This window comes from Eucyclogobius newberryi, unplaced genomic scaffold, assembly GCF_026437365.1.
Source record: "Eucyclogobius newberryi isolate DKJ021-1_F unplaced genomic scaffold, fEucNew1.0.hap1 SCAF_18, whole genome shotgun sequence".
Lineage (NCBI taxonomy): Eukaryota > Metazoa > Chordata > Actinopteri > Gobiiformes > Gobiidae > Eucyclogobius > Eucyclogobius newberryi.
Window position 1 is genome coordinate 457501 of NW_027315812.1, and position 27468 is coordinate 484968.

Genomic DNA, 27468 nt, shown 5'->3' on the forward strand with positions numbered 1-27468 from the left:
ACAATGTGAAGTGTCGAGTGGAGATGTTTGATAAAGACCTCATCATGCTCCAGGTAACTGCGGGTGTAGACAGGGTTTAGACCGGGTATAGACAGAGTGTAGACCGGGTGTAGGCCGGGTGTAGACCGGGTGTAGGCCGGGTGTAGGCCGGTTGTAGACCGGGTATAGACAGAGTGTAGACCGGGTGTAGGCCGGGTGTAGACCGGGTGTAGGCCGGGTGTAGGCCGGTTGTAGACCGGGTATAGACAGAGTGTAGACCGGGTGTAGGCCGGGTGTAGACCGGGTGTAGACCGGGTATAGACAGAGTGTAGACCGGGTGTAGACCGGGTGTAGGCCGGGTGTAGGCCGGGTGTAGGCCAGGTGTAGACCGGGTGTAGACCGGGTATAGACAGAGTGTAGACCGGGTGTAGACCGGGTGTAGGCCGGGTGTAGGCCAGGTGTAGACCGGGTGTAGGCCGGGTGTAGGCCGGGTGTAGGCCGGGTGTAGGCCGGGTGTAGACCGGGTGTAGACCGGGTGTAGGCCGGGTGTAGACCGGGTGTAGACCGGGTGTAGACATATTGCGGCGCTGTGAACTGGTGTCGTCTGTTTTCAGGTTGCAGCGTCGATGATGGATCCAAACCACTTCCTGATGATCGTTCTGAGTCGGTTTGAATTGTTCCACATTTTCAGCTCCGTTGATTCACGCAAGAGATTCAGAGAAAGCAACAAGGTACTAAACCCAGTTTACACCACCTTTAGCCTGAGTTTATTCTCATTTTCAGTCGTGTCTAGTCACTCTCAGTCAGTCGCTGCTGCTTGTGTGGAGCAAAAAGACTCGACTGATTTAAACATGTCGATTGTACAACACGCGGGTTAGGGTTTTGTTACTGACACACACGGGTTAGGGTTTTGTTACTGACACACACGGGTTAGGATTAGCCCCGACACACACGGGTTAGGGTTTTGTTACTGACATACACGGGTTAGGATTTTGGTTACTGACACACACGAGTTAGGATTAACCCCGGCACACAGGGGTTAGCCCCGACACACACGGGTTAGGGTTAGCCCCGACACACACGGGTTAGGGTTAGCCCCGACACACACGGGTTAGGATTAGCCCCGACACACACGGGTTAGGGTTAGCCCCGACACACACGGGTTAGGGTTAGCCCCGACACACACGGGTTAGGGTTAGCCCCCAACACACACGGGTTAGGGTTAGCCCCGACACACACGGGTTAGGATTAGCCCCGACACACACGGGTTAGGATTAGCCCCAACACACAGGTTAGGGTTAGCCCCCAACACACACGGGTTAGGGTTAGCCCCGACACACACGGGTTAGGATTAGCCCCGACACACACGGGTTAGGATTAGCCCCAACACACACGGGTTAGGGTTAGCCCCGACACACACGGGTTAGGGTTAGCCCCCAACACACACGGGTTAGGGTTAGCCCCGACACACACGGGTTAGGATTAGCCCCGACACACACGGGTTAGGATTAGCCCCGACACACACGGGTTAGGGTTAGCCCCGACACACACGGGTTAGGGTTAGCCCCCAACACACACGGGTTAGGGTTAGCCCCGACACACACGGGTTATACCCTCTTTTCCTCTCTTTGCGGCTGATCTCTTCTGTTTTCCTCCAGTCGGACGTCATGTTCTGGGATGTTTTGAGGGATTAGATTATTGCCATTGCCGCCGCATAAAGAACATGGTTTCATCTGTTTCTCTGTCGCCCTTCGAGGAAACTGCTGTTGTGATTTTGGGCGTTACAAAAATAAATTGAATTCAATTGAAAGAAACGAAGGCGGATATAAAATGTTGCAGTGCAGACTGAACACACCAAGAACAAGAATGCTAGAGGAAGAAAAACGATCTGACTTCTCAAGAAATGGTTCAGAAATGATCTTTACTGAAGGGTTTTCTACATGATTCGCCTGGAAACTTAGAAAACAAGAAGTGGAAAAAACAACTGTTAAAAGTAATGAGACCAAACTCAAGCATTTGAATCTTTCTATAAAAAAAGAGTTAAAAATATGAAATGTATTATTTTCAGGGCACATAACCCGTTATGACAGAAGAACAAAATAAAAAATTAGGAGCAAAAATAACAGTGTTGGAAATACAAGAAACTGAAGAACAAATCTCTGGAGAGTGACGGGTTCAATTCTGAATGTGGACTATCGTTTATAGATGTCAATTATGTCCAGAAGAATGGAACAAATAATCCCAAATTTAATACGTATAATCTGACAACAAACACAAGACAACATAAGACCATATAGTTTGTCAAACGAAACTACAAAAAACTACAAAAGAAACTACAATAATTAATGTTTTGACAGATGTCTCTCTCTGTTCCAGACTCTGTTTGATGATGGAATAAAATTATCTCTAGATTTATAAGACAAGAAACCTTGAATCTGATTTAGAACTCTACAATGATCAAAAGAAAAAGGGGCGGGGTTTACCTTGTGTGAAAAGTACTTTATTTCAGGTGAAATCAGAACGTTGCTGCTGTGATCCAGAATGTTGTGCTCAATGGTCTTATACTGAGAGTCATGTGGTGCCGGGGGTTCCTGTACAGGTCTTATACTGAGAGTCATGTGGTGCCGGGGGTTCCTGTACAGGTCTTATACTGAGAGTCATGTGGTGCCGGGGGTTCCTGTACAGGTCTTATACTGAGAGTCATGTGGTGCCGGAGGTTCCTGTACAGGTCTTATACTGAGAGTCATGTGGTGCCTGAGGTTCCTGTACAGGTCTTATACTGAGAGTCATGTGGCGCCGGGGGTTCCTGTACAGGTCTTATACTGAGAGTCATGTAGTGCCTGAGGTTCCTGTACAGGTCTTATACTGAGAGTCATGTGGTGCCGGAGGTTCCTGTACAGGTCTTATACTGAGAGTCATGTGGCGCCGGGGGTTCCTGTACAGATCTTATGCTGAGAGTCATGTGGTGCCGGGGGTTCCTGTACAGGCCTTATACTGAGAGTCATGTGGTGCCGGGGGTTCCTGTACAGGTCTTATACTGAGAGTCATGTGGCGCCGGGGGTTCCTGTACAGATCTTATGCTGAGAGTCATGTGGTGCCGGGGGTTCCTGTACAGGCCTTCTACTGAGAGTAATGTGGTGCCGGAGGTTCCTGTACAGGTCTTATACTGAGAGTAATGTGGTGCCGGAGGTTCCTGTACAGGTCTTACTGCAGATGACAGACGCTTGAGTTTGACGGAGGAAGTGAAGAATCCCTGGCTCAAATCTGTTCTTACAACATGGAAGGAGCTGATCAGAACATACAAACTAAACACACATGTTACAATCTTAAACTGGTAAAGTTTTATGACCAAAGGTTTTGTGCCAAATAGAACTGACCTGAGACTCAAGGTCTGGAGGACAAAAGGTCTAAAGGTTTTTCACCAGATTTAAATGATAATCACATGAAAAGCTTTGATGTGTGGAAAGAGAAACAGGCTTTTATAGGTTTTTACAAATAAAGAGTTATTATAACCTCTGACTGAGATGTTTATCAAGGTCATGACCTTTATAACCTCTGACTGAGATGTTTATCAAGGTCATGACCTTTATAACCTCTGACTGAGACATTTATCAAGGTCATGACCTTTATAACCTCTGACTGAGACATTTATCAAGGCCATGACCTTTATTACCTCTGACTGAGATGTTTATCAAGGTCATGACCTTTATAACCTCTGACTGAGACATTTATCACGGTCATGACCTTTATAACCTCTGACTGAGACGTTTATCAAGGCCATGACCTTTATAACCTCTGACTGAGACGTTTATCAAGGCCATGACCTTTATTACCTCTGACTGAGATGTTTATCAAGGCCATGACCTTTATTACCTCTGACTGAGACGTTTATCAAGGCCATGACCTTTATAACCTCTGACTGAGACGTTTATCAAGGCCATGACCTTTATTACCTCTGACTGAGACGTTTATCAAGGCCATGACCTTTATTACCTCTGACTGAGACGTTTATCAAGGCCATGACCTTTATTACCTCTGACTGAGACGTTTATCAAGGTCATGACCTTTATAACCTCTGACTGAGACGTTTATCAAGGCCATGACCTTTATAACCTCTGACTGAGACGTTTATCAAGGCCATGACCTTTATAACCTCTGACTGAGACGTTTATCAAGGCCATGACCTTTATTACCTCTGACTGAGATGTTTATCAAGGCCATGACCTTTATTACCTCTGACTGAGACATTTATCAAGGCCATGACCTTTATAACCTCTGACTGAGACATTTATCAAGGCCATGACCTTTATTACCTCTGACTGAGATGTTTATCAAGGCCATGACCTTTATAACCTCTGACTGAGACGTTTATCAAGGCCATGACCTTTATAACCTCTGACTGAGACGTTTATCAAGGCCATGACCTTTATTACCTCTGACTGAGACATTTATCAAGGCCATGACCTTTATAACCTCTGACTGAGACGTTTATCAAGGCCATGACCTTTATAACCTCTGACTGAGACATTTATCAAGGCCATGACCTTTATAACCTCTGACTGAGACGTTTATCAAGGCCATGACCTTTATTACCTCTGACTGAGACGTTTATCAAGGCCATGACCTTTATTACCTCTGACTGAGACGTTTATCACGGCCATGACCTTTATTACCTCTGACTGAGATGTTTATCAAGGCCATGACCTTTATTACCTCTGACTGAGATGTTTATCAAGGCCATGACCTTTATAACCTCTGACTGAGATGTTTATCAAGGTCATGACCTTTATAACCTCTGACTGAGACGTTTATCAAGGCCATGACCTTTATAACCTCTGACTGAGACGTTTATCAAGGCCATGACCTTTATAACCTCTGACTGAGATGTTTATCAAGGCCATGACCTTTATTACCTCTGACTGAGATGTTTATCAAGGTCATGACCTTTATTACCTCTGACTGAGACGTTTATCAAGGCCATGACCTTTATTACCTCTGACTGAGACGTTTATCAAGGCCATGACCTTTATTACCTCTGACTGAGACGTTTATCAAGGCCATGACCTTTATAACCTCTGACCGAGATGTTTATCAAGGTCATGACCTTTATAACCTCTGACTGAGACGTTTATCAAGGCCATGACCTTTATTACCTCTGACTGAGACGTTTATCAAGGCCATGACCTTTATTACCTCTGACTGAGACGTTTATCAAGGCCATGACCTTTATTACCTCTGACTGAGACGTTTATCAAGGCCATGACCTTTATTACCTCTGACTGAGACGTTTATCAAGGCCATGACCTTTATTACCTCTGACTGAGATGTTTATCAAGGCCATGACCTTTATAACCTCTGACTGAGATGTTTATCAAGGTCATGACCTTTATAACCTCTGACTGAGACGTTTATCAAGGCCATGACCTTTATAACCTCTGACTGAGACGTTTATCAAGGCTTATGAACAAAAAGGGGAATAATTGCCATTTCAATTTTAGAACTATTTACTTGGGCCAAAACTCCTGCCATGGACACAATCATGATATTATTGTGTCCAAAAGTACAATTTAAAATATATTATCCTTTAAAATGCACTCTTGGCGGCAAGATCACAAATGAATGTCACAAACATCACCATCGATCCAGGACTGAGATCGTGACTAACATTAAACACATGGAAAAAGTCAAATTCAGAATTAACCTAATTTGGAAATGGACAATTTTGAAAGATTTGGACTAATTTGGACTGTTATTTTTATTTAAATATGCCGTGGTTTAGTTTTTGAATGTTTAGTTGATGTTTAACTCTGGTCAGTGTATGTTCTGTTCTGTGTCATAGAGATGCTGTGGTAATGCATATTTATATATTATATTTATATATATATATGTCTCAATGAAAATAAATATACTAAAAAGTAACCAAATCTCATCCTCTGAAAGACGGCCCGGGGATATGACTATTTTAAAAAGTAGACCAAATGTAAATTTCCCAATACAAGAAATGCTCCAGACACAGGCTCGACTGTGACCCCTGACCACTTGACCCCCTGACCCCCTGACCACTTGACCACCTGACCCAAACTGACCACTATAGACAAGCCAATCTCTATCTCTATCTCAATTTAAAGATGATCAGTTGTAATTTTGAAGTTGTTTTCTTGAACTGGTTTGTGTTTTTCAGGACCTGCTTCAGCAGAACAACACTCTGATCGAGGAGATGCTGCACCTCATCATCATGGTCATAGGTGAAGACCCTAACACTCTACACCCTAACCCTACCCTAACATGGTCATAGGTGAAGACCCTAACACTCTACACCCTAACCCTACCCTAACATGGTCATAGGTGAAGACCCTAACACCCTACACCCTAACACCCTAACCCTACCATAACATGGTCATAGGTGAAGACCCTAACACTCTACACCCTAACCCTACCCTAACATGGTCATAGGTGAAGACCCTAACACCCTACACCCTAACACCCTAACCCTACCATAACATGGTCATAGGTGAAGACCCTAACACCCTACACCCTAAAACCCTAACCCTACCCTAACATGGTCTTAGATGAAGACCCTAACCCTAACACCCTACACCCTACCACCCTAACCCTACCCTAACATGGCCATAGGTGAAGACCCTAACACCCTACACCCTAACCCTACCCTAACATGGTCATAGGTGAAGACCCTAACCCTAACACCCTACCACCCTAACCCTACCCTAACATGGTCATAGGTGAAGACCCTAACACCCTACACCCTTACCCTACCCTAACATGGTCATAGGTGAAGACCCTAACCCTAACACCCTACACCCTAACCCTACCCTAACATGGTCATAGGTGAAGACCCTAACACCCTACACCCTTACCCTACCCTAACATGGTCATAGGTGAAGACCCTAACCCTAACACCCTACACCCTAACCCTACCCTAACATGGTCATAGGTGAAGACCCTAACCCTACCCTAATATAATAATATTATATTAGGGTAGGGTTATAAATACCCTAATGTGTCTCAGTAGTGTTGTGCTTGTGTCTGTGTCAGTAGTGTAACTCTTGTGTGTCTCAGTAGTGTAACACTTGTGTGTCTCAGTAGTGTAACACTTGTGTGTGTCTCAGTAGTGTAACACTTGTGTGTGTCTCAGTAGTGTAACACTTGTGTGTGTCTCAGTAGTGTTACTCTTGTGTGTGTCTCAGTAGTGTAACACTTGTGTGTGTCTCAGTTGTGTAACTCTTGTGTGTGTCTCAGTAGTGTAATACTTGTGTGTGTCTCAGTTGTGTAACTCTTGTGTGTGTCTCAGTAGTGTAACGCTTGTGTGTGTCTCAGTAGTGTAACTCTTGTGTGTGTCTCAGTAGTGTAACACTTGTGTGTGTCTCAGTAGTGTAACACTTGTGTGTGTCTCAGTAGTGTAACGCTTGTGTGTGTCTCAGTATTGTAACGCTTGTGTGTGTCTCAGTAGTGTAACGCTTGTGTGTGTCTCAGTAGTGTAACGCTTGTGTGTGTCTCAGTAGTGTAACGCTTGTGTGTGTCTCAGTAGTGTAACGCTTGTGTGTGTCTCAGTAGTGTTACTCTTGTGTGTGTCTCAGTAGTGTAACTCTTCTTTGTGTCTCAGTAGTGTAACTCTTGTGTGTGTCTCAGTAGTGTTGTTCTTGTGTGTGTCTCAGTTGTGTAACTCTTGTGTGTGTCTCAGTTGTGTAACTCTTGTGTGTGTCTCAGTAGTGTAACGCTTGTGTGTGTCTCAGTAGTGTAACTCTTGTGTGTGTCTCAGTATTGTAACGCTTGTGTGTGTCTCAGTAGTGTTACTCTTGTGTGTGTCTCAGTAGTGTAACGCTTGTGTGTGTCTCAGTAGTGTTACTCTTGTGTGTGTCTCAGTAGTGTTACTCTTGTTTGTGTCTCAGTAGTGTAACACTTGTGTGTGTCTCAGTAGTGTAACACTTGTGTGTGTCTCAGTAGTGTAACACTTGTGTGTGTCTCAGTAGTGTAACACTTGTGTGTGTCTCAGTAGTGTAACGCTTGTGTGTGTCTCAGTAGTGTAACACTTGTGTGTGTCTCAGTAGTGTAACTCTTGTGTGTGTCTCAGTATTGTAACGCTTGTGTGTGTCTCAGTAGTGTAACACTTGTGTGTGTCTCAGTAGTGTAACTCTTGTGTGTGTCTGAGTAGTGTAACGCTTGTGTGTGTCTCAGTAGTGTAACGCTTGTGTGTGTCTCAGTAGTGTAACTCTTGTGTGTGTCTCAGAATTGTAACGCTTGTGTGTGTCTCAGTAGTGTTACTCTTGTGTGTGTCTCAGTAGTGTAACGCTTGTGTGTGTCTCAGTAGTGTAACTCTTGTGTGTGTCTCAGTATTGTAACGCTTGTGTGTGTCTCAGTAGTGTTACTCTTGTTTGTGTCTCAGTAGTGTAACACTTGTGTGTGTCTCAGTAGTGTAACACTTGTGTGTGTCTCAGTAGTGTTACTCTTGTTTGTGTCTCAGTAGTGTAACACTTGTGTGTGTCTCAGTAGTGTAACACTTGTGTGTGTCTCAGTAGTGTAACACTTGTGTGTGTCTCAGTAGTGTAACACTTGTGTGTGTCTCAGTTGTGTAACTCTTGTGTGTGTCTCAATAGTGTAACGCTTGTGTGTGTCTCAGTAGTGTAACTCTTGTGTGTGTCTCAGTATTGTAACGCTTGTGTGTGTCTCAGTAGTGTAACACTTGTGTGTGTCTCAGTAGTGTAACGCTTGTGTGTGTCTCAGTATTGTAACGCTTGTGTGTGTCTCAGTAGTGTAACACTTGTGTGTGTCTCAGTAGTGTAACGCTTGTGTGTGTCTCAGTAGTGTAATACTTGTGTGTGTCTCAGTAGTGTAACGCTTGTGTGTGTCTCAGTAGTGTTACTCTTGTGTGTGTCTCAGTAGTGTAACTCTTCTTTGTGTCTCAGTAGTGTAACTCTTGTGTGTGTCTCAGTAGTGTTGTTCTTGTGTGTGTCTCAGTTGTGTAACTCTTGTGTGTGTCTCAGTTGTGTAACTCTTGTGTGTGTCTCAGTAGTGTAACGCTTGTGTGTGTCTCAGTAGTGTAACTCTTGTGTGTGTCTCAGTATTGTAACGCTTGTGTGTGTCTCAGTAGTGTTACTCTTGTGTGTGTCTCAGTAGTGTAACGCTTGTGTGTGTCTCAGTAGTGTTACTCTTGTGTGTGTCTCAGTAGTGTTACTCTTGTTTGTGTCTCAGTAGTGTAACACTTGTGTGTGTCTCAGTAGTGTAACACTTGTGTGTGTCTCAGTAGTGTAACACTTGTGTGTGTCTCAGTAGTTTAACACTTGTGTGTGTCTCAGTAGTGTAACGCTTGTGTGTGTCTCAGTAGTGTAACACTTGTGTGTGTCTCAGTAGTGTAACTCTTGTGTGTGTCTCAGTATTGTAACGCTTGTGTGTGTCTCAGTAGTGTAACACTTGTGTGTGTCTCAGTAGTGTAACTCTTGTGTGTGTCTGAGTAGTGTAACGCTTGTGTGTGTCTCAGTAGTGTAACGCTTGTGTGTGTCTCAGTAGTGTAACTCTTGTGTGTGTCTCAAAATTGTAACGCTTGTGTGTGTCTCAGTAGTGTTACTCTTGTGTGTGTCTCAGTAGTGTAACGCTTGTGTGTGTCTCAGTAGTGTAACACTTGTGTGTGTCTCAGTAGTGTAACGCTTGTGTGTGTCTCAGTAGTGTAACACTTGTGTGTGTCTCAGTAGTGTAACACTTGTGTGTGTCTCAGTAGTGTAACACTTGTGTGTGTCTCAGTATTGTAACGCTTGTGTGTGTCTCAGTAGTGTTACTCTTGTTTGTGTCTCAGTAGTGTAACACTTGTGTGTGTCTCAGTATTGTAACACATGTGTGTGTCTCAGTAGTGTAACTCTTGTTTGTGTCTCAGTAGTGTAACACTTGTGTGTGTCTCAGTAGTGTAACACTTGTGTGTGTCTCAGTAGTGTAACACTTGTGTGTGTCTCAGTAGTGTAACACTTGTGTGTGTCTCAGTAGTGTAACACATGTGTGTGTCTCAGTAGTGTTACTCTTGTGTGTGTCTCAGTAGTGTAACTCTTGTGTGTGTGTCTTAGTATTGTAACGCTTGTGTGTCTCAGTAGTGTTACTCTTGTTTGTGTCTCAGTAGTGTAACACTTGTGTGTGTCTCAGTAGTGTAACACTTGTGTGTGTCTCAGTAGTGTAACGCTTGTGTGTGTCTCAGTAGTGTAACACTTGTGTGTGTCTCAGTAGTGTAACTCTTGTGTGTGTCTCAGTATTGTAACGCTTGTGTGTGTCTCAGTAGTGTAACACTTGTGTGTGTCTCAGTAGTGTAACTCTTGTGTGTGTCTGAGTAGTGTAACGCTTGTGTGTGTCTCAGTAGTGTTACTCTTGTGTGTGTCTCAGTAGTGTAACTCTTGTGTGTGTCTCAGTATTGTAACGCTTGTGTGTGTCTCAGTAGTGTTACTCTTGTTTGTGTCTCAGTAGTGTAACACTTGTGTGTGTCTCAGTAGTGTAACACTTGTGTGTGTCTCAGTAGTGTTACTCTTGTTTGTGTCTCAGTAGTGTAACACTTGTGTGTGTCTCAGTAGTGTAACACTTGTGTGTGTCTCAGTAGTGTAACACATGTGTGTGTCTCAGTAGTGTTACTCTTGTTTGTGTCTCAGTAGTGTAACACTTGTGTGTGTCTCAGTAGTGTAACACTTGTGTGTGTCTCAGTAGTGTAACACATGTGTGTGTCTCAGTAGTGTAACTCTTGTGTGTGTCTCAGAATTGTAACGCTTGTGTGTGTCTCAGTAGTGTTACTCTTGTGTGTGTCTCAGTAGTGTAACGCTTGTGTGTGTCTCAGTAGTGTAACTCTTGTTTGTGTCTCAGTAGTGTAACACTTGTGTGTGTCTCAGTAGTGTAACACTTGTGTGTGTCTCAGTAGTGTAACACTTGTGTGTGTCTCAGTAGTGTAACACTTGTGTGTGTCTCAGTAGTGTAACGCTTGTGTGTGTCTCAGTAGTGTTACTCTTGTTTGTGTCTCAGTAGTGTAACACTTGTGTGTGTCTCAGTAGTGTAACACTTGTGTGTGTCTCAGTAGTGTAACACATGTGTGTGTCTCAGTAGTGTAACACTTGTGTGTGTCTCAGTAGTGTAACACTTGTGTGTGTCTCAGTAGTGTAACACATGTGTGTGTCTCAGTAGTGTAACACTTGTGTGTGTCTCAGTAGTGTAACTCTTGTGTGTGTCTCAGTAGTGTAACACTTGTGTGTGTCTCAGTAGTGTAACGCTTGTGTGTGTCTCAGTAGTGTAACACTTGTGTGTGTCTCAGTAGTGTAACTCTTGTGTGTGTCTCAGTATTGTAACGCTTGTGTGTGTCTCAGTAGTGTAACACTTGTGTGTGTCTCAGTAGTGTAACTCTTGTGTGTGTCTGAGTAGTGTAACGCTTGTGTGTGTCTCAGTAGTGTTACTCTTGTTTGTGTCTCAGTAGTGTAACACTTGTGTGTGTCTCAGTAGTGTAACACTTGTGTGTGTCTCAGTAGTGTTACTCTTGTTTGTGTCTCAGTAGTGTAACACTTGTGTGTGTCTCAGTAGTGTAACACTTGTGTGTGTCTCAGTAGTGTAACACATGTGTGTGTCTCAGTAGTGTTACTCTTGTTTGTGTCTCAGTAGTGTAACACTTGTGTGTGTCTCAGTAGTGTAACACTTGTGTGTGTCTCAGTAGTGTAACACATGTGTGTGTCTCAGTAGTGTAACTCTTGTGTGTGTCTCAGAATTGTAACGCTTGTGTGTGTCTCAGTAGTGTTACTCTTGTGTGTGTCTCAGTAGTGTAACGCTTGTGTGTGTCTCAGTAGTGTAACTCTTGTTTGTGTCTCAGTAGTGTAACACTTGTGTGTGTCTCAGTAGTGTAACACTTGTGTGTGTCTCAGTAGTGTAACACTTGTGTGTGTCTCAGTAGTGTAACACTTGTGTGTGTCTCAGTAGTGTAACGCTTGTGTGTGTCTCAGTAGTGTTACTCTTGTTTGTGTCTCAGTAGTGTAACACTTGTGTGTGTCTCAGTAGTGTAACACTTGTGTGTGTCTCAGTAGTGTAACACATGTGTGTGTCTCAGTAGTGTAACACTTGTGTGTGTCTCAGTAGTGTAACACTTGTGTGTGTCTCAGTAGTGTAACACATGTGTGTGTCTCAGTAGTGTAACACTTGTGTGTGTCTCAGTAGTGTAACTCTTGTGTGTGTCTCAGTAGTGTAACACTTGTGTGTGTCTCAGTAGTGTAACACATGTGTGTGTCTCAGTAGTGTAACACTTGTGTGTGTCTCAGTAGTGTAACACATGTGTGTGTCTCAGTAGTGTAACACTTGTGTGTGTCTCAGTAGTGTAACTCTTGTGTGTGTCTCAGTAGTGTAACACTTGTGTGTGTCTCAGTAGTGTAACACTTGTGTGTTTCTCAGTAGTCTAACACTTGTGTGTGTCTCAGTAGTGTTACTCTTGTGTGTGTCTCAGTAGTGTAACTCTTCTTTGTGTCTCAGTAGTGTAACTCTTGTGTGTGTCTCAGTAGTGTTGTTCTTGTGTGTGTCTCAGTAGTGTAACACTTGTGTGTGTCTCAGTAGTGTAACTCTTGTGTGTGTCTCAGTAGTGTAACACTTGTGTGTGTCTCAGTAGTGTAACACTTGTGTGTGTCTCAGTAGTGTAACACTTGTGTGTGTCTCAGTAGTGTAACTCTTGTGTGTGTCTCAGTAGTGTAACACTTGTGTGTGTCTCAGTAGTGTAACACTTGTGTGTGTCTCAGTAGTGTAACACTTGTGTGTGTCTCAGTAGTGTAACGCTTGTGTGTGTCTCAGTAGTGTAACACTTGTGTGTGTCTCAGTAGTGTAACTCTTGTGTGTGTCTCAGTATTGTAACGCTTGTGTGTGTCTCAGTAGTGTAACACTTGTGTGTGTCTCAGTAGTGTAACTCTTGTGTGTGTCTGAGTAGTGTAACGCTTGTGTGTGTCTCAGTAGTGTAACGCTTGTGTGTGTCTCAGTAGTGTAACACTTGTGTGTGTCTCAGTAGTGTAACACATGTGTGTGTCTCAGTAGTGTAACACTTGTGTGTGTCTCAGTAGTGTAACTCTTGTGTGTGTCTCAGTAGTGTAACACTTGTGTGTGTCTCAGTAGTGTAACACATGTGTGTGTCTCAGTAGTGTAACACTTGTGTGTGTCTCAGTAGTGTAACACATGTGTGTGTCTCAGTAGTGTAACACTTGTGTGTGTCTCAGTAGTGTAACTCTTGTGTGTGTCTCAGTAGTGTAACACTTGTGTGTGTCTCAATAGTGTAACACTTGTGTGTGTCTCAGTAGTGTAACACTTGTGTGTGTCTCAGTAGTGTAACACTTGTGTGTGTCTCAGTAGTGTAACACTTGTGTGTGTCTCAGTAGTGTAACACTTGTGTGTGTCTCAGTAGTCTAACACTTGTGTGTGTCTCAGTAGTGTTACTCTTGTGTGTGTCTCAGTAGTGTAACTCTTCTTTGTGTCTCAGTAGTGTAACTCTTGTGTGTGTCTCAGTAGTGTTGTTCTTGTGTGTGTCTCAGTAGTGTAACACTTGTGTGTGTCTCAGTAGTGTAACTCTTGTGTGTGTCTCAGTAGTGTAACACTTGTGTGTGTCTCAGTAGTGTAACACTTGTGTGTGTCTCAGTAGTGTAACACTTGTGTGTGTCTCAGTAGTGTAACGCTTGTGTGTGTCTCAGTAGTGTAACACTTGTGTGTGTCTCAGTAGTGTAACTCTTGTGTGTGTCTCAGTATTGTAACGCTTGTGTGTGTCTCAGTAGTGTAACACTTGTGTGTGTCTCAGTAGTGTAACTCTTGTGTGTGTCTGAGTAGTGTAACGCTTGTGTGTGTCTCAGTAGTGTAACGCTTGTGTGTGTCTCAGTAGTGTAACTCTTGTGTGTGTCTCAGAATTGTAACGCTTGTGTGTGTCTCAGTAGTGTTACTCTTGTGTGTGTCTCAGTAGTGTAACGCTTGTGTGTGTCTCAGTAGTGTAACACTTGTGTGTGTCTCAGTAGTGTAACGCTTGTGTGTGTCTCAGTAGTGTAACACTTGTGTGTGTCTCAGTAGTGTAACACTTGTGTGTGTCTCAGTAGTGTAACACTTGTGTGTGTCTCAGTATTGTAACGCTTGTGTGTGTCTCAGTAGTGTTACTCTTGTTTGTGTCTCAGTAGTGTAACACTTGTGTGTGTCTCAGTATTGTAACACATGTGTGTGTCTCAGTAGTGTAACTCTTGTTTGTGTCTCAGTAGTGTAACACTTGTGTGTGTCTCAGTAGTGTAACACTTGTGTGTGTCTCAGTAGTGTAACACTTGTGTGTGTCTCAGTAGTGTAACACTTGTGTGTGTCTCAGTAGTGTAACACATGTGTGTGTCTCAGTAGTGTTACTCTTGTGTGTGTCTCAGTAGTGTAACTCTTGTGTGTGTGTCTCAGTATTGTAACGCTTGTGTGTCTCAGTAGTGTTACTCTTGTTTGTGTCTCAGTAGTGTAACACTTGTGTGTGTCTCAGTAGTGTAACACTTGTGTGTGTCTCAGTAGTGTAACGCTTGTGTGTGTCTCAGTAGTGTAACACTTGTGTGTGTCTCAGTAGTGTAACTCTTGTGTGTGTCTCAGTATTGTAACGCTTGTGTGTGTCTCAGTAGTGTAACACTTGTGTGTGTCTCAGTAGTGTAACTCTTGTGTGTGTCTGAGTAGTGTAACGCTTGTGTGTGTCTCAGTAGTGTAACGCTTGTGTGTGTCTCAGTAGTGTAACTCTTGTGTGTGTCTCAGAATTGTAACGCTTGTGTGTGTCTCAGTAGTGTTACTCTTGTGTGTGTCTCAGTAGTGTAACGCTTGTGTGTGTCTCAGTAGTGTAACTCTTGTGTGTGTCACAGTATTGTAACGCTTGTGTGTGTCTCAGTAGTGTTACTCTTGTTTGTGTCTCAGTAGTGTAACACTTGTGTGTGTCTCAGTAGTGTTACTCTTGTTTGTGTCTCAGTAGTGTAACACTTGTGTGTGTCTCAGTAGTGTAACACTTGTGTGTGTCTCAGTAGTGTAACACTTGTGTGTGTCTCAGTAGTGTAACACTTGTGTGTGTCTCAGTAGTGTAACACATGTGTGTGTCTCAGTAGTGTTACTCTTGTTTGTGTCTCAGTAGTGTAACACTTGTGTGTGTCTCAGTAGTGTAACACTTGTGTGTGTCTCAGTAGTGTAACACTTGTGTGTGTCTCAGTAGTGTAACACATGTGTGTGTCTCAGTAGTGTTACTCTTGTGTGTGTCTCAGTAGTGTAACTCTTGTGTGTGTCTCAGTATTGTAACGCTTGTGTGTGTCTCAGTAGTGTTACTCTTGTTTGTGTCTCAGTAGTGTAACACTTGTGTGTGTCTCAGTAGTGTAACACTTGTGTGTGTCTCAGTAGTGTTACTCTTGTTTGTGTCTCAGTAGTGTAACACTTGTGTGTGTCTCAGTAGTGTAACACTTGTGTGTGTCTCAGTAGTGTAACACATGTGTGTGTCTCAGTAGTGTTACTCTTGTTTGTGTCTCAGTAGTGTAACACTTGTGTGTGTCCCAGTAGTGTAACACCTGTGTGTGTCTCAGTAGTGTAACACATGTGTGTGTCTCAGTAGTGTAACTCTTGTGTGTGTCTCAGAATTGTAACGCTTGTGTGTGTCTCAGTAGTGTTACTCTTGTGTGTGTCTCAGTAGTGTAACGCTTGTGTGTGTCTCAGTAGTGTAACTCTTGTTTGTGTCTCAGTAGTGTAACACTTGTGTGTGTCTCAGTAGTGTAACACTTGTGTGTGTCTCAGTAGTGTAACACTTGTGTGTGTCTCAGTAGTGTAACACTTGTGTGTGTCTCAGTAGTGTAACGTTTGTGTGTGTCTCAGTAGTGTTACTCTTGTTTGTGTCTCAGTAGTGTAACACTTGTGTGTGTCTCAGTAGTGTAACACTTGTGTGTGTCTCAGTAGTGTAACACATGTGTGTGTCTCAGTAGTGTAACACTTGTGTGTGTCTCAGTAGTGTAACACTTGTGTGTGTCTCAGTAGTGTAACACATGTGTGTGTCTCAGTAGTGTAACACTTGTGTGTGTCTCAGTAGTGTAACTCTTGTGTGTGTCTCAGTAGTGTAACACTTGTGTGTGTCTCAGTAGTGTAACACATGTGTGTGTCTCAGTAGTGTAACACTTGTGTGTGTCTCAGTAGTGTAACACATGTGTGTGTCTCAGTAGTGTAACACTTGTGTGTGTCTCAGTAGTGTAACTCTTGTGTGTGTCTCAGTAGTGTAACACTTGTGTGTGTCTCAATAGTGTAACACTTGTGTGTGTCTCAGCAGTGTAACACTTGTGTGTGTCTCAGTAGTGTAACACTTGTGTGTGTCTCAGTAGTGTAACACTTGTGTGTGTCTCAGTAGTCTAACACTTGTGTGTGTCTCAGTAGTGTAACACTTGTGTGTGTCTCAGTAGTGTAACACTTGTGTGTGTCTCAGTAGTGTAACGCTTGTGTGTGTCTCAGTAGTGTAACGCTTGTGTGTGTCTCAGTAGTGTAACGCTTGTGTGTGTCTCAGTAGTGTTACTCTTGTTTGTGTCTCAGTAGTGTAACACTTGTGTGTGTCTCAGTAGTGTAACACTTGTGTGTGTCTCAGTAGTGTAACACATGTGTGTGTCTCAGTAGTGTAACACTTGTGTGTGTCTCAGTAGTGTAACACTTGTGTGTGTCTCAGTAGTGTAACACATGTGTGTGTCTCAGTAGTGTAACACTTGTGTGTGTATCAGTAGTGTAACTTTTGTTTGTGTCTCAGTAGTGTAACACTTGTGTGTGTCTCAGTAGTGTAACACTTGTGTGTGTCTCAGTAGTGTAACACATGTGTGTGTCTCAGTAGTGTAACACATGTGTGTATCTCAGTAGTGTAACACTTGTGTGTGTCTCAGTAGTGTAACACATGTGTGTGTCTCAGTAGTGTAACACTTGTGTGTGTCTCAGTAGTGTAACACTTGTGTGTGTCTCAGTAGTGTAACACTTGTGTGTGTCTCAGTAGTGTAACACTTGTGTGTGTCTCAGTAGTGTAACCCTTGTGTGTGTCTCAGTAGTGTAACCCTTGTGTGTGTCTCAGTAGTGTAACACTTGTGTGTGTCTCAGTAGTGTAACACTTGTGTGTGTCTCAGTAGTGTAACCCTTGTGTGTGTCTCAGTAGTGTAACACTTGTATGTGTCTCAGTAGTGTAACACTTGTGTGTGTCTCAGTAGTGTAACACTTGTGTGTGTCTCAGTAGTGTAACACTTGTGTGTGTCTCAGTAGTGTAACACATGTGTGTGTCTCAGTAGTGTAACACTTGTGTGTGTCTCAGTAGTGTAACACTTGTGTGTGTCTCAGTAGTGTAACACTTGTGTGTGTCTCAGTAGTGTAACGCTTGTGTGTGTCTCAGTAGTGTAACACTTGTGTGTGTCTCAGTAGTGTAACTCTTGTGTGTGTCTCAGTATTGTAACGCTTGTGTGTGTCTCAGTAGTGTAACACTTGTGTGTGTCTCAGTAGTGTAACTCTTGTGTGTGTCTGAGTAGTGTAACGCTTGTGTGTGTCTCAGTAGTGTAACGCTTGTGTGTGTCTCAGTAGTGTAACTCTTGTGTGTGTCTCAGAATTGTAACGCTTGTGTGTGTCTCAGTAGTGTTACTCTTGTGTGTGTCTCAGTAGTGTAACGCTTGTGTGTGTCTCAGTAGTGTAACTCTTGTGTGTGTCACAGTATTGTAACGCTTGTGTGTGTCTCAGTAGTGTTACTCTTGTTTGTGTCTCAGTAGTGTAACACTTGTGTGTGTCTCAGTAGTGTAACACTTGTGTGTGTCTCAGTAGTGTTACTCTTGTTTGTGTCTCAGTAGTGTAACACTTGTGTGTGTCTCAGTAGTGTAACACTTGTGTGTGTCTCAGTAGTGTAACACTTGTGTGTGTCTCAGTAGTGTAACACTTGTGTGTGTCTCAGTAGTGTAACACATGTGTGTGTCTCAGTAGTGTTACTCTTGTTTGTGTCTCAGTAGTGTAACACTTGTGTGTGTCTCAGTAGTGTAACACTTGTGTGTGTCTCAGTAGTGTAACACTTGTGTGTGTCTCAGTAGTGTAACACATGTGTGTGTCTCAGTAGTGTTACTCTTGTGTGTGTCTCAGTAGTGTAACTCTTGTGTGTGTCTCAGTATTGTAACGCTTGTGTGTGTCTCAGTAGTGTTACTCTTGTTTGTGTCTCAGTAGTGTAACACTTGTGTGTGTCTCAGTAGTGTAACACTTGTGTGTGTCTCAGTAGTGTTACTCTTGTTTGTGTCTCAGTAGTGTTACTCTTGTTTGTGTCTCAGTAGTGTAACACTTGTGTGTGTCCCAGTAGTGTAACACCTGTGTGTGTCTCAGTAGTGTAACACATGTGTGTGTCTCAGTAGTGTAACTCTTGTGTGTGTCTCAGAATTGTAACGCTTGTGTGTGTCTCAGTAGTGTTACTCTTGTGTGTGTCTCAGTAGTGTAACGCTTGTGTGTGTCTCAGTAGTGTAACTCTTGTTTGTGTCTCAGTAGTGTAACACTTGTGTGTGTCTCAGTAGTGTAACACTTGTGTGTGTCTCAGTAGTGTAACACTTGTGTGTGTCTCAGTAGTGTAACACTTGTGTGTGTCTCAGTAGTGTAACGTTTGTGTGTGTCTCAGTAGTGTTACTCTTGTTTGTGTCTCAGTAGTGTAACACTTGTGTGTGTCTCAGTAGTGTAACACTTGTGTGTGTCTCAGTAGTGTAACACATGTGTGTGTCTCAGTAGTGTAACACTTGTGTGTGTCTCAGTAGTGTAACACTTGTGTGTGTCTCAGTAGTGTAACACTTGTGTGTGTCTCAGTAGTGTAACGCTTGTGTGTGTCTCAGTAGTGTAACACTTGTGTGTGTCTCAGTAGTGTAACTCTTGTGTGTGTCTCAGTATTGTAACGCTTGTGTGTGTCTCAGTAGTGTAACACTTGTGTGTGTCTCAGTAGTGTAACACATGTGTGTGTCTCAGTAGTGTTACTCTTGTTTGTGTCTCAGTAGTGTAACACTTGTGTGTGTCCCAGTAGTGTAACACCTGTGTGTGTCTCAGTAGTGTAACACATGTGTGTGTCTCAGTAGTGTAACTCTTGTGTGTGTCTCAGAATTGTAACGCTTGTGTGTGTCTCAGTAGTGTTACTCTTGTGTGTGTCTCAGTAGTGTAACGCTTGTGTGTGTCTCAGTAGTGTAACTCTTGTTTGTGTCTCAGTAGTGTAACACTTGTGTGTGTCTCAGTAGTGTAACACTTGTGTGTGTCTCAGTAGTGTAACACTTGTGTGTGTCTCAGTAGTGTAACACTTGTGTGTGTCTCAGTAGTGTAACGTTTGTGTGTGTCTCAGTAGTGTTACTCTTGTTTGTGTCTCAGTAGTGTAACACTTGTGTGTGTCTCAGTAGTGTAACACTTGTGTGTGTCTCAGTAGTGTAACACATGTGTGTGTCTCAGTAGTGTAACACTTGTGTGTGTCTCAGTAGTGTAACACTTGTGTGTGTCTCAGTAGTGTAACACTTGTGTGTGTCTCAGTAGTGTAACGCTTGTGTGTGTCTCAGTAGTGTAACACTTGTGTGTGTCTCAGTAGTGTAACTCTTGTGTGTGTCTCAGTATTGTAACGCTTGTGTGTGTCTCAGTAGTGTAACACTTGTGTGTGTCTCAGTAGTGTAACTCTTGTGTGTGTCTGAGTAGTGTAACGCTTGTGTGTGTCTCAGTAGTGTAACGCTTGTGTGTGTCTCAGTAGTGTAACTCTTGTGTGTGTCTCAGAATTGTAACGCTTGTGTGTGTCTCAGTAGTGTTACTCTTGTGTGTGTCTCAGTAGTGTAACGCTTGTGTGTGTCTCAGTAGTGTAACTCTTCTGTGTGTCACAGTATTGTAACGCTTGTGTGTGTCTCAGTAGTGTTACTCTTGTTTGTGTCTCAGTAGTGTAACACTTGTGTGTGTCTCAGTAGTGTAACACTTGTGTGTGTCTCAGTAGTGTTACTCTTGTTTGTGTCTCAGTAGTGTAACACTTGTGTGTGTCTCAGTAGTGTAACACTTGTGTGTGTCTCAGTAGTGTAACACTTGTGTGTGTCTCAGTAGTGTAACACTTGTGTGTGTCTCAGTAGTGTAACACATGTGTGTGTCTCAGTAGTGTTACTCTTGTTTGTGTCTCAGTAGTGTAACACTTGTGTGTGTCTCAGTAGTGTAACACTTGTGTGTGTCTCAGTAGTGTAACACTTGTGTGTGTCTCAGTAGTGTAACACATGTGTGTGTCTCAGTAGTGTTACTCTTGTGTGTGTCTCAGTAGTGTAACTCTTGTGTGTGTCTCAGTATTGTAACGCTTGTGTGTGTCTCAGTAGTGTTACTCTTGTTTGTGTCTCAGTAGTGTAACACTTGTGTGTGTCTCAGTAGTGTAACACTTGTGTGTGTCTCAGTAGTGTTACTCTTGTTTGTGTCTCAGTAGTGTAACACTTGTGTGTGTCTCAGTAGTGTAACACTTGTGTGTGTCTCAGTAGTGTAACACATGTGTGTGTCTCAGTAGTGTTACTCTTGTTTGTGTCTCAGTAGTGTAACACTTGTGTGTGTCCCAGTAGTGTAACACCTGTGTGTGTCTCAGTAGTGTAACACATGTGTGTGTCTCAGAATTGTAACGCTTGTGTGTGTCTCAGTAGTGTTACTCTTGTGTGTGTCTCAGTAGTGTAACGCTTGTGTGTGTCTCAGTAGTGTAACTCTTGTTTGTGTCTCAGTAGTGTAACACTTGTGTGTGTCTCAGTAGTGTAACACTTGTGTGTGTCTCAGTAGTGTAACACTTGTGTGTGTCTCAGTAGTGTAACACTTGTGTGTGTCTCAGTAGTGTAACGTTTGTGTGTGTCTCAGTAGTGTTACTCTTGTTTGTGTCTCAGTAGTGTAACACTTGTGTGTGTCTCAGTAGTGTAACACTTGTGTGTGTCTCAGTAGTGTAACACATGTGTGTGTCTCAGTAGTGTAACACTTGTGTGTGTCTCAGTAGTGTAACACTTGTGTGTGTCTCAGTAGTGTAACACATGTGTGTGTCTCAGTAGTGTAACTCTTGTGTGTGTCTCAGTAGTGTAACACTTGTGTGTGTCTCAGTAGTGTAACACATGTGTGTGTCTCAGTAGTGTAACACTTGTGTGTGTCTCAGTAGTGTAACACATGTGTGTGTCTCAGTAGTGTAACACTTGTGTGTGTCTCAGTAGTGTAACTCTTGTGTGTGTCTCAGTAGTGTAACACTTGTGTGTGTCTCAATAGTGTAACACTTGTGTGTGTCTCAGTAGTGTAACACTTGTGTGTGTCTCAGTAGTGTAACACTTGTGTGTGTCTCAGTAGTCTAACACTTGTGTGTGTCTCAGTAGTGTAACACTTGTGTGTGTCTCAGTAGTGTAACGCTTGTGTGTGTCTCAGTAGTGTAACGCTTGTGTGTGTCTCAGTAGTGTAACGCTTGTGTGTGTCTCAGTAGTGTAACGCTTGTGTGTGTCTCAGTAGTGTTACTCTTGTTTGTGTCTCAGTAGTGTAACACTTGTGTGTGTCTCAGTAGTGTAACACTTGTGTGTGTCTCAGTAGTGTAACACATGTGTGTGTCTCAGTAGTGTAACACTTGTGTGTGTCTCAGTAGTGTAACACTTGTGTGTGTCTCAGTAGTGTAACACATGTGTGTGTCTCAGTAGTGTAACACTTGTGTGTGTATCAGTAGTGTAACTTTTGTTTGTGTCTCAGTAGTGTAACACTTGTGTGTGTCTCAGTAGTGTAACACTTGTGTGTGTCTCAGTAGTGTAACACATGTGTGTGTCTCAGTAGTGTAACACATGTGTGTATCTCAGTAGTGTAACACTTGTGTGTGTCTCAGTAGTGTAACACATGTGTGTGTCTCAGTAGTGTAACACTTGTGTGTGTCTCAGTAGTGTAACACTTGTGTGTGTCTCAGTAGTGTAACACTTGTGTGTGTCTCAGTAGTGTAACACTTGTGTGTGTCTCAGTAGTGTAACCCTTGTGTGTGTCTCAGTAGTGTAACCCTTGTGTGTGTCTCAGTAGTGTAACACTTGTGTGTGTCTCAGTAGTGTAACACTTGTGTGTGTCTCAGTAGTGTAACCCTTGTGTGTGTCTCAGTAGTGTAACACTTGTATGTGTCTCAGTAGTGTAACACTTGTGTGTGTCTCAGTAGTGTAACACTTGTGTGTGTCTCAGTAGTGTAACACTTGTGTGTGTCTCAGTAGTGTAACACATGTGTGTGTCTCAGTAGTGTAACACTTGTGTGTGTCTCAGTAGTGTAACACTTGTGTGTGTCTCAGTAGTGTAACACTTGTGTGTGTCTCAGTAGTGTAACACTTGTGTGTGTCTCAGGAGAGCGCTTCGTGCCTGGCGTGGGGCAGGTGGAGCCTCTGGAGGAGGTCAGGAGGGAGATCGTTCATCACTTGTGCGTCAGACCGATGGCGCACAGCGAGCTGGTCAAAGCTCTGCCTGAGAACGTCAGTGAAACAAACACTTTCACCCTAAAGTTTGGCTTATATTTTCTGCTCGAGTCGCATCGGCAAAACGCTGGTAGTATTTCTAGTCCCTCTGTTCTTTTGGGAGCAGATTGTACAAATCGTTGCCACGCCCCAAATCCTCTGACCACTGGCCTCAGTGAGCTGGTCAGAGCTCTGCTCCAGTTACACTCAACAACAACTGTATATGTGGAACTTTTCTACAGCAGCAACATAAAAGACTAATTTCTCTCTGACTTTGAGATATATACATATATACATGTATACATGTATAATATAGTGGCTGAGAGAATAGACTTTAAAGCAGCTCTGCTTGTGTACAAGTCTCTCCATGGCCTAGTACCAAAGTACATCTCAGACATGTTAGTGCCATATGAACCATCTCAGACTCTGAGGACCTCAGGGACCAGCCTCCTGCTGGTGCCAGAGTCAGGACTAAACGTGGAGTTTAGTCCTGAATCAGTTGGATTGATAATTTTAATTTAGTTAATTTTATTGCATTTCTGTTTCTGTAATTTCTCTGTGATTTTAATGCATTTTTCCTGCTGTGAAGCTTTGAATTGCCTTGTGTATGAAATGTGCTCTACAAATAAACTTGCCTTGCCTATATATATACACGTATATATATTACGTCACATAGGCGCCGGTACAGCTCTTTACTCACACTTTTATCACACTTATTGTGCTTTATCTTTTGTATTTTGTAAACATTTTTTTCTACTTTACATACGTACGATCGGACACGCGCTGGAATCGCTTTAATTCAACTTGTTTTGACTTTGTTCGGCTGGATAATTGAGTGTTTTTGTCGTGTCATTGTGATGTGCCTCGGCTCCAAGGCACGTCCAGACAGAGGGGGATCTTCAGTGAGTGAATGATTTAAATACTCACTTCTTGAGATTTGATCGGTCCCTCTGCACAGACTCCTCCCCCTGCACAGACTCCTCCCCCTGCACAGACTCCTCCCCCTGCACAGACCCCTCCCCCTGCACAGACCCCTCCCCCTGCACAGACCCCTCCCCCTGCACAGACTCCTCCCCCTGCACAGCTGCATGCTCCCTCTTCCACAGCTGGACGATGCCCTGCATCTGTTCCTCTTCACTTCTCCGCCCCGGACCATCAGCTCCCCACTTCGCCTGGACTCACCTGTCCCCCCAGCACACAGTCCCCCTGGACTCACCCGTCCCCCCAGCAAACAGTCCCCCTGGACTCACCCGTCCCCCCAGCACACAGTCCCCCTGGACTCACCCGTCCCACCAGCAAACAGTCCCCCTGGACTCACCCGTCCCACCAGCAAACAGTCCCCCTGGACTCACCCGTCCCCCCAGCACACAGTCCCCCTGGACTCACCCGTCCCCCCAGCACACAGTCCCCCTGGACTCACCCGTCCCCCCAGCAAACAGTCCCCCTGGACTCACCCGTCCCCCCAGCACACAGTCCCCCTGGACTCACCCGTCCCACCAGCAAACACTCCCCCTGGACTCACCCGTCCCCCCAGCACACAGTCCCCCTGGACTCACCCGTCCCCCCAGCACACAGTCCCCCTGGACTCACCCATCCCCCCAGCACACAGTCCCCCTGCCATCCACTGACTGTCACAGCAGCTCAGGTGAGGAGTGAGCTGAAGAGGATTAAAGTGAGGAAGGAGCAGGACCTGAGGCATCAGCCCCAGGCTCCTTAAGTCCTGCAGATGAACTGTGTGGAGTTATGGAGCATGTCTTCAACATGAGTCTGAAGCTGAGGCTGGTACCACAGGTCTGAAGACCTCCTGTCTGGTACCACAGGTCTGTGTGGGGGACAGTGTGGGACCTGCAGTGTGGGGGACCTGCAGTGTGGGGGACCTGCAGTGTGGGGGACCTGCAGTGTGGGACCTGCAGTGTGGGGGACCTGCAGTGTGGGACCTGCAATGTGGGGGACCTGCAGTGTGGAGGACCTGCAGTGTGGGGGACCTGCAGTGTGGGGGGGCCCCAGGGCACTGTCCTCGCGCCCTTTCTCTTCACCCTCTACACTGCAGACCTCAGACATGGACAGCTGTGTCCTGCAGAAGTTCTCTGACCACTCTGCCATCATGGGACTCATCACAGACGATGATGTGGAGGACAGAGGACAGAGGACAGAGGACTGGAGCAGGACTTTGTGGAACCTCCTCCTCATCAACGCAGAAGACCAAGGAGAGGCCACGCCCCCTTTACCAGTGAACATCCAGGGACGGGACAGGCCACGCCCCCCTCACCAGTGAACATCCAGGGACGGGACAGGCCACGCCCCCCTCACCAGTGAACATCCAGGGACGGGACAGGCCACGCCCCCTCACCAGTGAACATCCAGGGACGGGACATTGAGAGAGTGACTCATACAAGGACCTGGTGTTTCATCTGAACCACAAACTGGACTCATAACACAGACTGAACAGGAAGAGCCAGAGTCGGCTCCACCTCCTGAGGAGACTCAGGTCTTTTGGAGTGACAGGGCCGCTCCTGACAGGGCCGCTCCTGACAGGGCCACTCCTGAAGACCTTCTCCTCCTCTGTGGTGCATCAGCTCCTGTAGGTGTGGTCATCACAGAGGGAGAGGAAGAAGCTGGACAAAGCTCCGTCCTGGGCTGTCCTCTGGACTCGGTGCAGGAGGTGGGGGACAGAAGGGTCCTGGCTAAACTCACATCTATGCTGGACCATGAGTGTCGCCCCCTCAGGACACTCTGTCCCCTGCAAGACACTCTGTCCCTGCAGGACACTCTGTCCCCTGCAGGACACTCTCTGTCCCTGATGTGCAATTACTGTGGTGATCACATGACATGATATTTATGTATTTATTTATTTATCTTTACCTTTATTATTTTTCCGATCCATCCCTTGTTGGGAAATGGGAGGTTTTGTCTATAAGAGTTTTTGTTTATAGGAGATCTTCTACTGAGAGTGTTTTTCAAACTTCCTATAAGTGATCTGTTCTTTTCTTCTGTATCTACCTGCGTTGCAACAATGAAATTTCCCCATGTGGGACAATACAGGATTATCTTATCTTATCTTATATATATAATATATATATATATATACATATGTATATTTGCATAGATGCTCCTGGATTAAATGTTAGGGTGGAGCAGCGAGAGTGGAAAAACCAAGACTAAATCAAGGCTTTTTAGACTGAATAAGGACAATCCTGAACATTTGTGTCGGAGGGAGGAGCTTGTGTTGTTGTGTTGTTGTGTTGTTGGGATGAATGTAGTTGTTTTAACTGAGACACTTGATTTTGTTTTTCAGGGAAACAAAGAGACGGGTTTGGAGCGCGTCATTGACAGTGTCGCCTCCTTCAGGTCAGAATGAGACTGCGCCTGATGCACGATCTGAGCCGTTCTGATCTGTTACCTTTGTTGTTTTTTGTTTTAGGAAGCCTGGCGTGACAGGGCGGGGCCTGTACGAACTCAAGCCCGAGTGGAACAAACACTTTAACCTTTACTTCCACCACTACAGCCGCGCTGACCAATCAAAGGCCAGTATTTCACAGCTGACCAATCGATACTTCACTTTGTCATCATTGTGGTTTCAGTGTTTGCCCTGACCCCAAACCATGAAGAGCAACTTCTTTATGAATGAAGTTCAAATGTATATTTATTCTATACATTCTATTTATTATATCTAATGTCAGAAATAAAGGAACTATTTATTTTGCTGCTTGGCAGGTTTAGTCCTGGTTTAGTCCTGGTTTAGTCCTGGTTTAGTCCTGGTTTAGTCCTGGTTTAGTCCTGGTTGAGTCCTGGTTTAGTCCTGGTTTAGACCTGGTTTAGACCTGGTTTAGTCCTGGTTTAGACCTGGTTTAGTCCTGGTTTAGTCCTGGTTTAGTCCTGGTTTAGTCCTGGTTGAGTCCTGGTTGAGTCCTGGTTTAGACCTGGTTTAGTCCTGGTTGAGTCCTGGTTTAGTCCTGGTTTAGTCCTGGTTTAGTCCTGGTTTAGTCCTGGTTTAGTCCTGGTTTAGTCCTGGTTTAGACCTGGTTTAGACCTGGTTTAGTCCTGGTTTAGTCCTGGTTTAGACCTGGTTTAGTCCTGGTTTAGACCTGGTTTAGTCCTGGTTTAGTCCTGTGTCAATCCTGGTTTAGTCCTGGATTAGTCCTGATTTAGTCCTGGTTTAGTCCTGGTTTAGTCCTGGGTTAGTCCTGGTTTAGACCTGGTTTAGTCCTGGTTTAGTCCTGGTTGAGTCCTGGTTTAGTCCTGGTTTAGACCTGGTTTAGACCTGGTTTAGTCCTGGTTTAGTCCTGGTTTAGACCTGGTTTAGACCTGGTTTAGTCCTGGTTTAGTCCTGGTTTAGTCCTGGTTTAGTCCTGTGTCAGTCCTGGTTTAGTCCTGGTTTAGTCCTGGGTTAGTCCTGGTTTAGTCCTGGGTTAGTCCTGGTTTAGTCCTGGTTTAGTCCTGGTTTAGTCCTGGTTTAGTCCTGTGTCAGTCCTGGTTTAGTCCTGGTTTAGTCCTGGTTTAGTCCTGGGTTAGTCCTGGTTTAGTCCTGGGTTAGTCCTGGGTTAGTCCTGGTTTAGTCCTGGTTTAGTCCTGGGTTAGTCCTGGGTTAGTCCTGGTTTAGTCCTGGCTCTGACCTGGTTTAGACCTGGTTCTGTTTTGTTTCAGGCAGAGGAGGCCCAGAGGAAGAGCCGTCAGTCTGGTCCTGGTCCAGGGTCCAGTCCTGGTCCTAGTTCTGGCCCTGGTCCTAGTTCTGGGCCCGGTCCTGAGGCTGCCCTGGTTCCTCCTGTGCCTCCTCCGTTCTGCCCTCTGTTTGCGAGTCTGGTGAATGTTCTTCAGAGCGACGTTCTCCTGAGTCTGGAAGCTTCAGTCCTGCAGTGGGCCTCAGAACCGGGCTCCGCCGGCTTCACTGAGAGTATGCTCCAGAGGGTGAGTACAAGTACAAGTACAAGTACAAGTACTGTTCCAGAGTAAGTACACTGTAAATACTAAAGCCTGACTCAACTGGCCACAGACACATTTTTACACAACCCACACAGACTACAGCTCCGCCCCCACACGGACTACAGCTCCGCCCCCACACGGACCACAGCTC

At 44.6% G+C, this 27468-nt stretch overlaps 1 protein-coding gene across 2 annotated transcripts in view; it reads left to right on the top strand.

The window, feature by feature from the left end:
- ubr2 (ubiquitin protein ligase E3 component n-recognin 2) overlaps positions 1–27468 on the top strand; it is a 111206-nt gene that overhangs the window by 47107 nt on the left and 36631 nt on the right. For both annotated transcript variants that reach the window (XR_011927684.1, XM_072450369.1), the window contains exons 18-24: positions 1–53; positions 594–710; positions 6161–6224; positions 22291–22415; positions 25693–25745; positions 25819–25925; positions 27046–27302. The exon at positions 1–53 is cut by the window's left edge and continues 13 nt beyond it. Coding sequence is in view for 1 of the 2 variants with exons in the window: in XM_072450369.1 (XP_072306470.1) it covers positions 1–53; positions 594–710; positions 6161–6224; positions 22291–22415; positions 25693–25745; positions 25819–25925; positions 27046–27302 (776 nt within the window). In the remaining variant the exon portion in view is untranslated. The remainder of the gene's footprint in view (positions 54–593; positions 711–6160; positions 6225–22290; positions 22416–25692; positions 25746–25818; positions 25926–27045; positions 27303–27468) is intronic.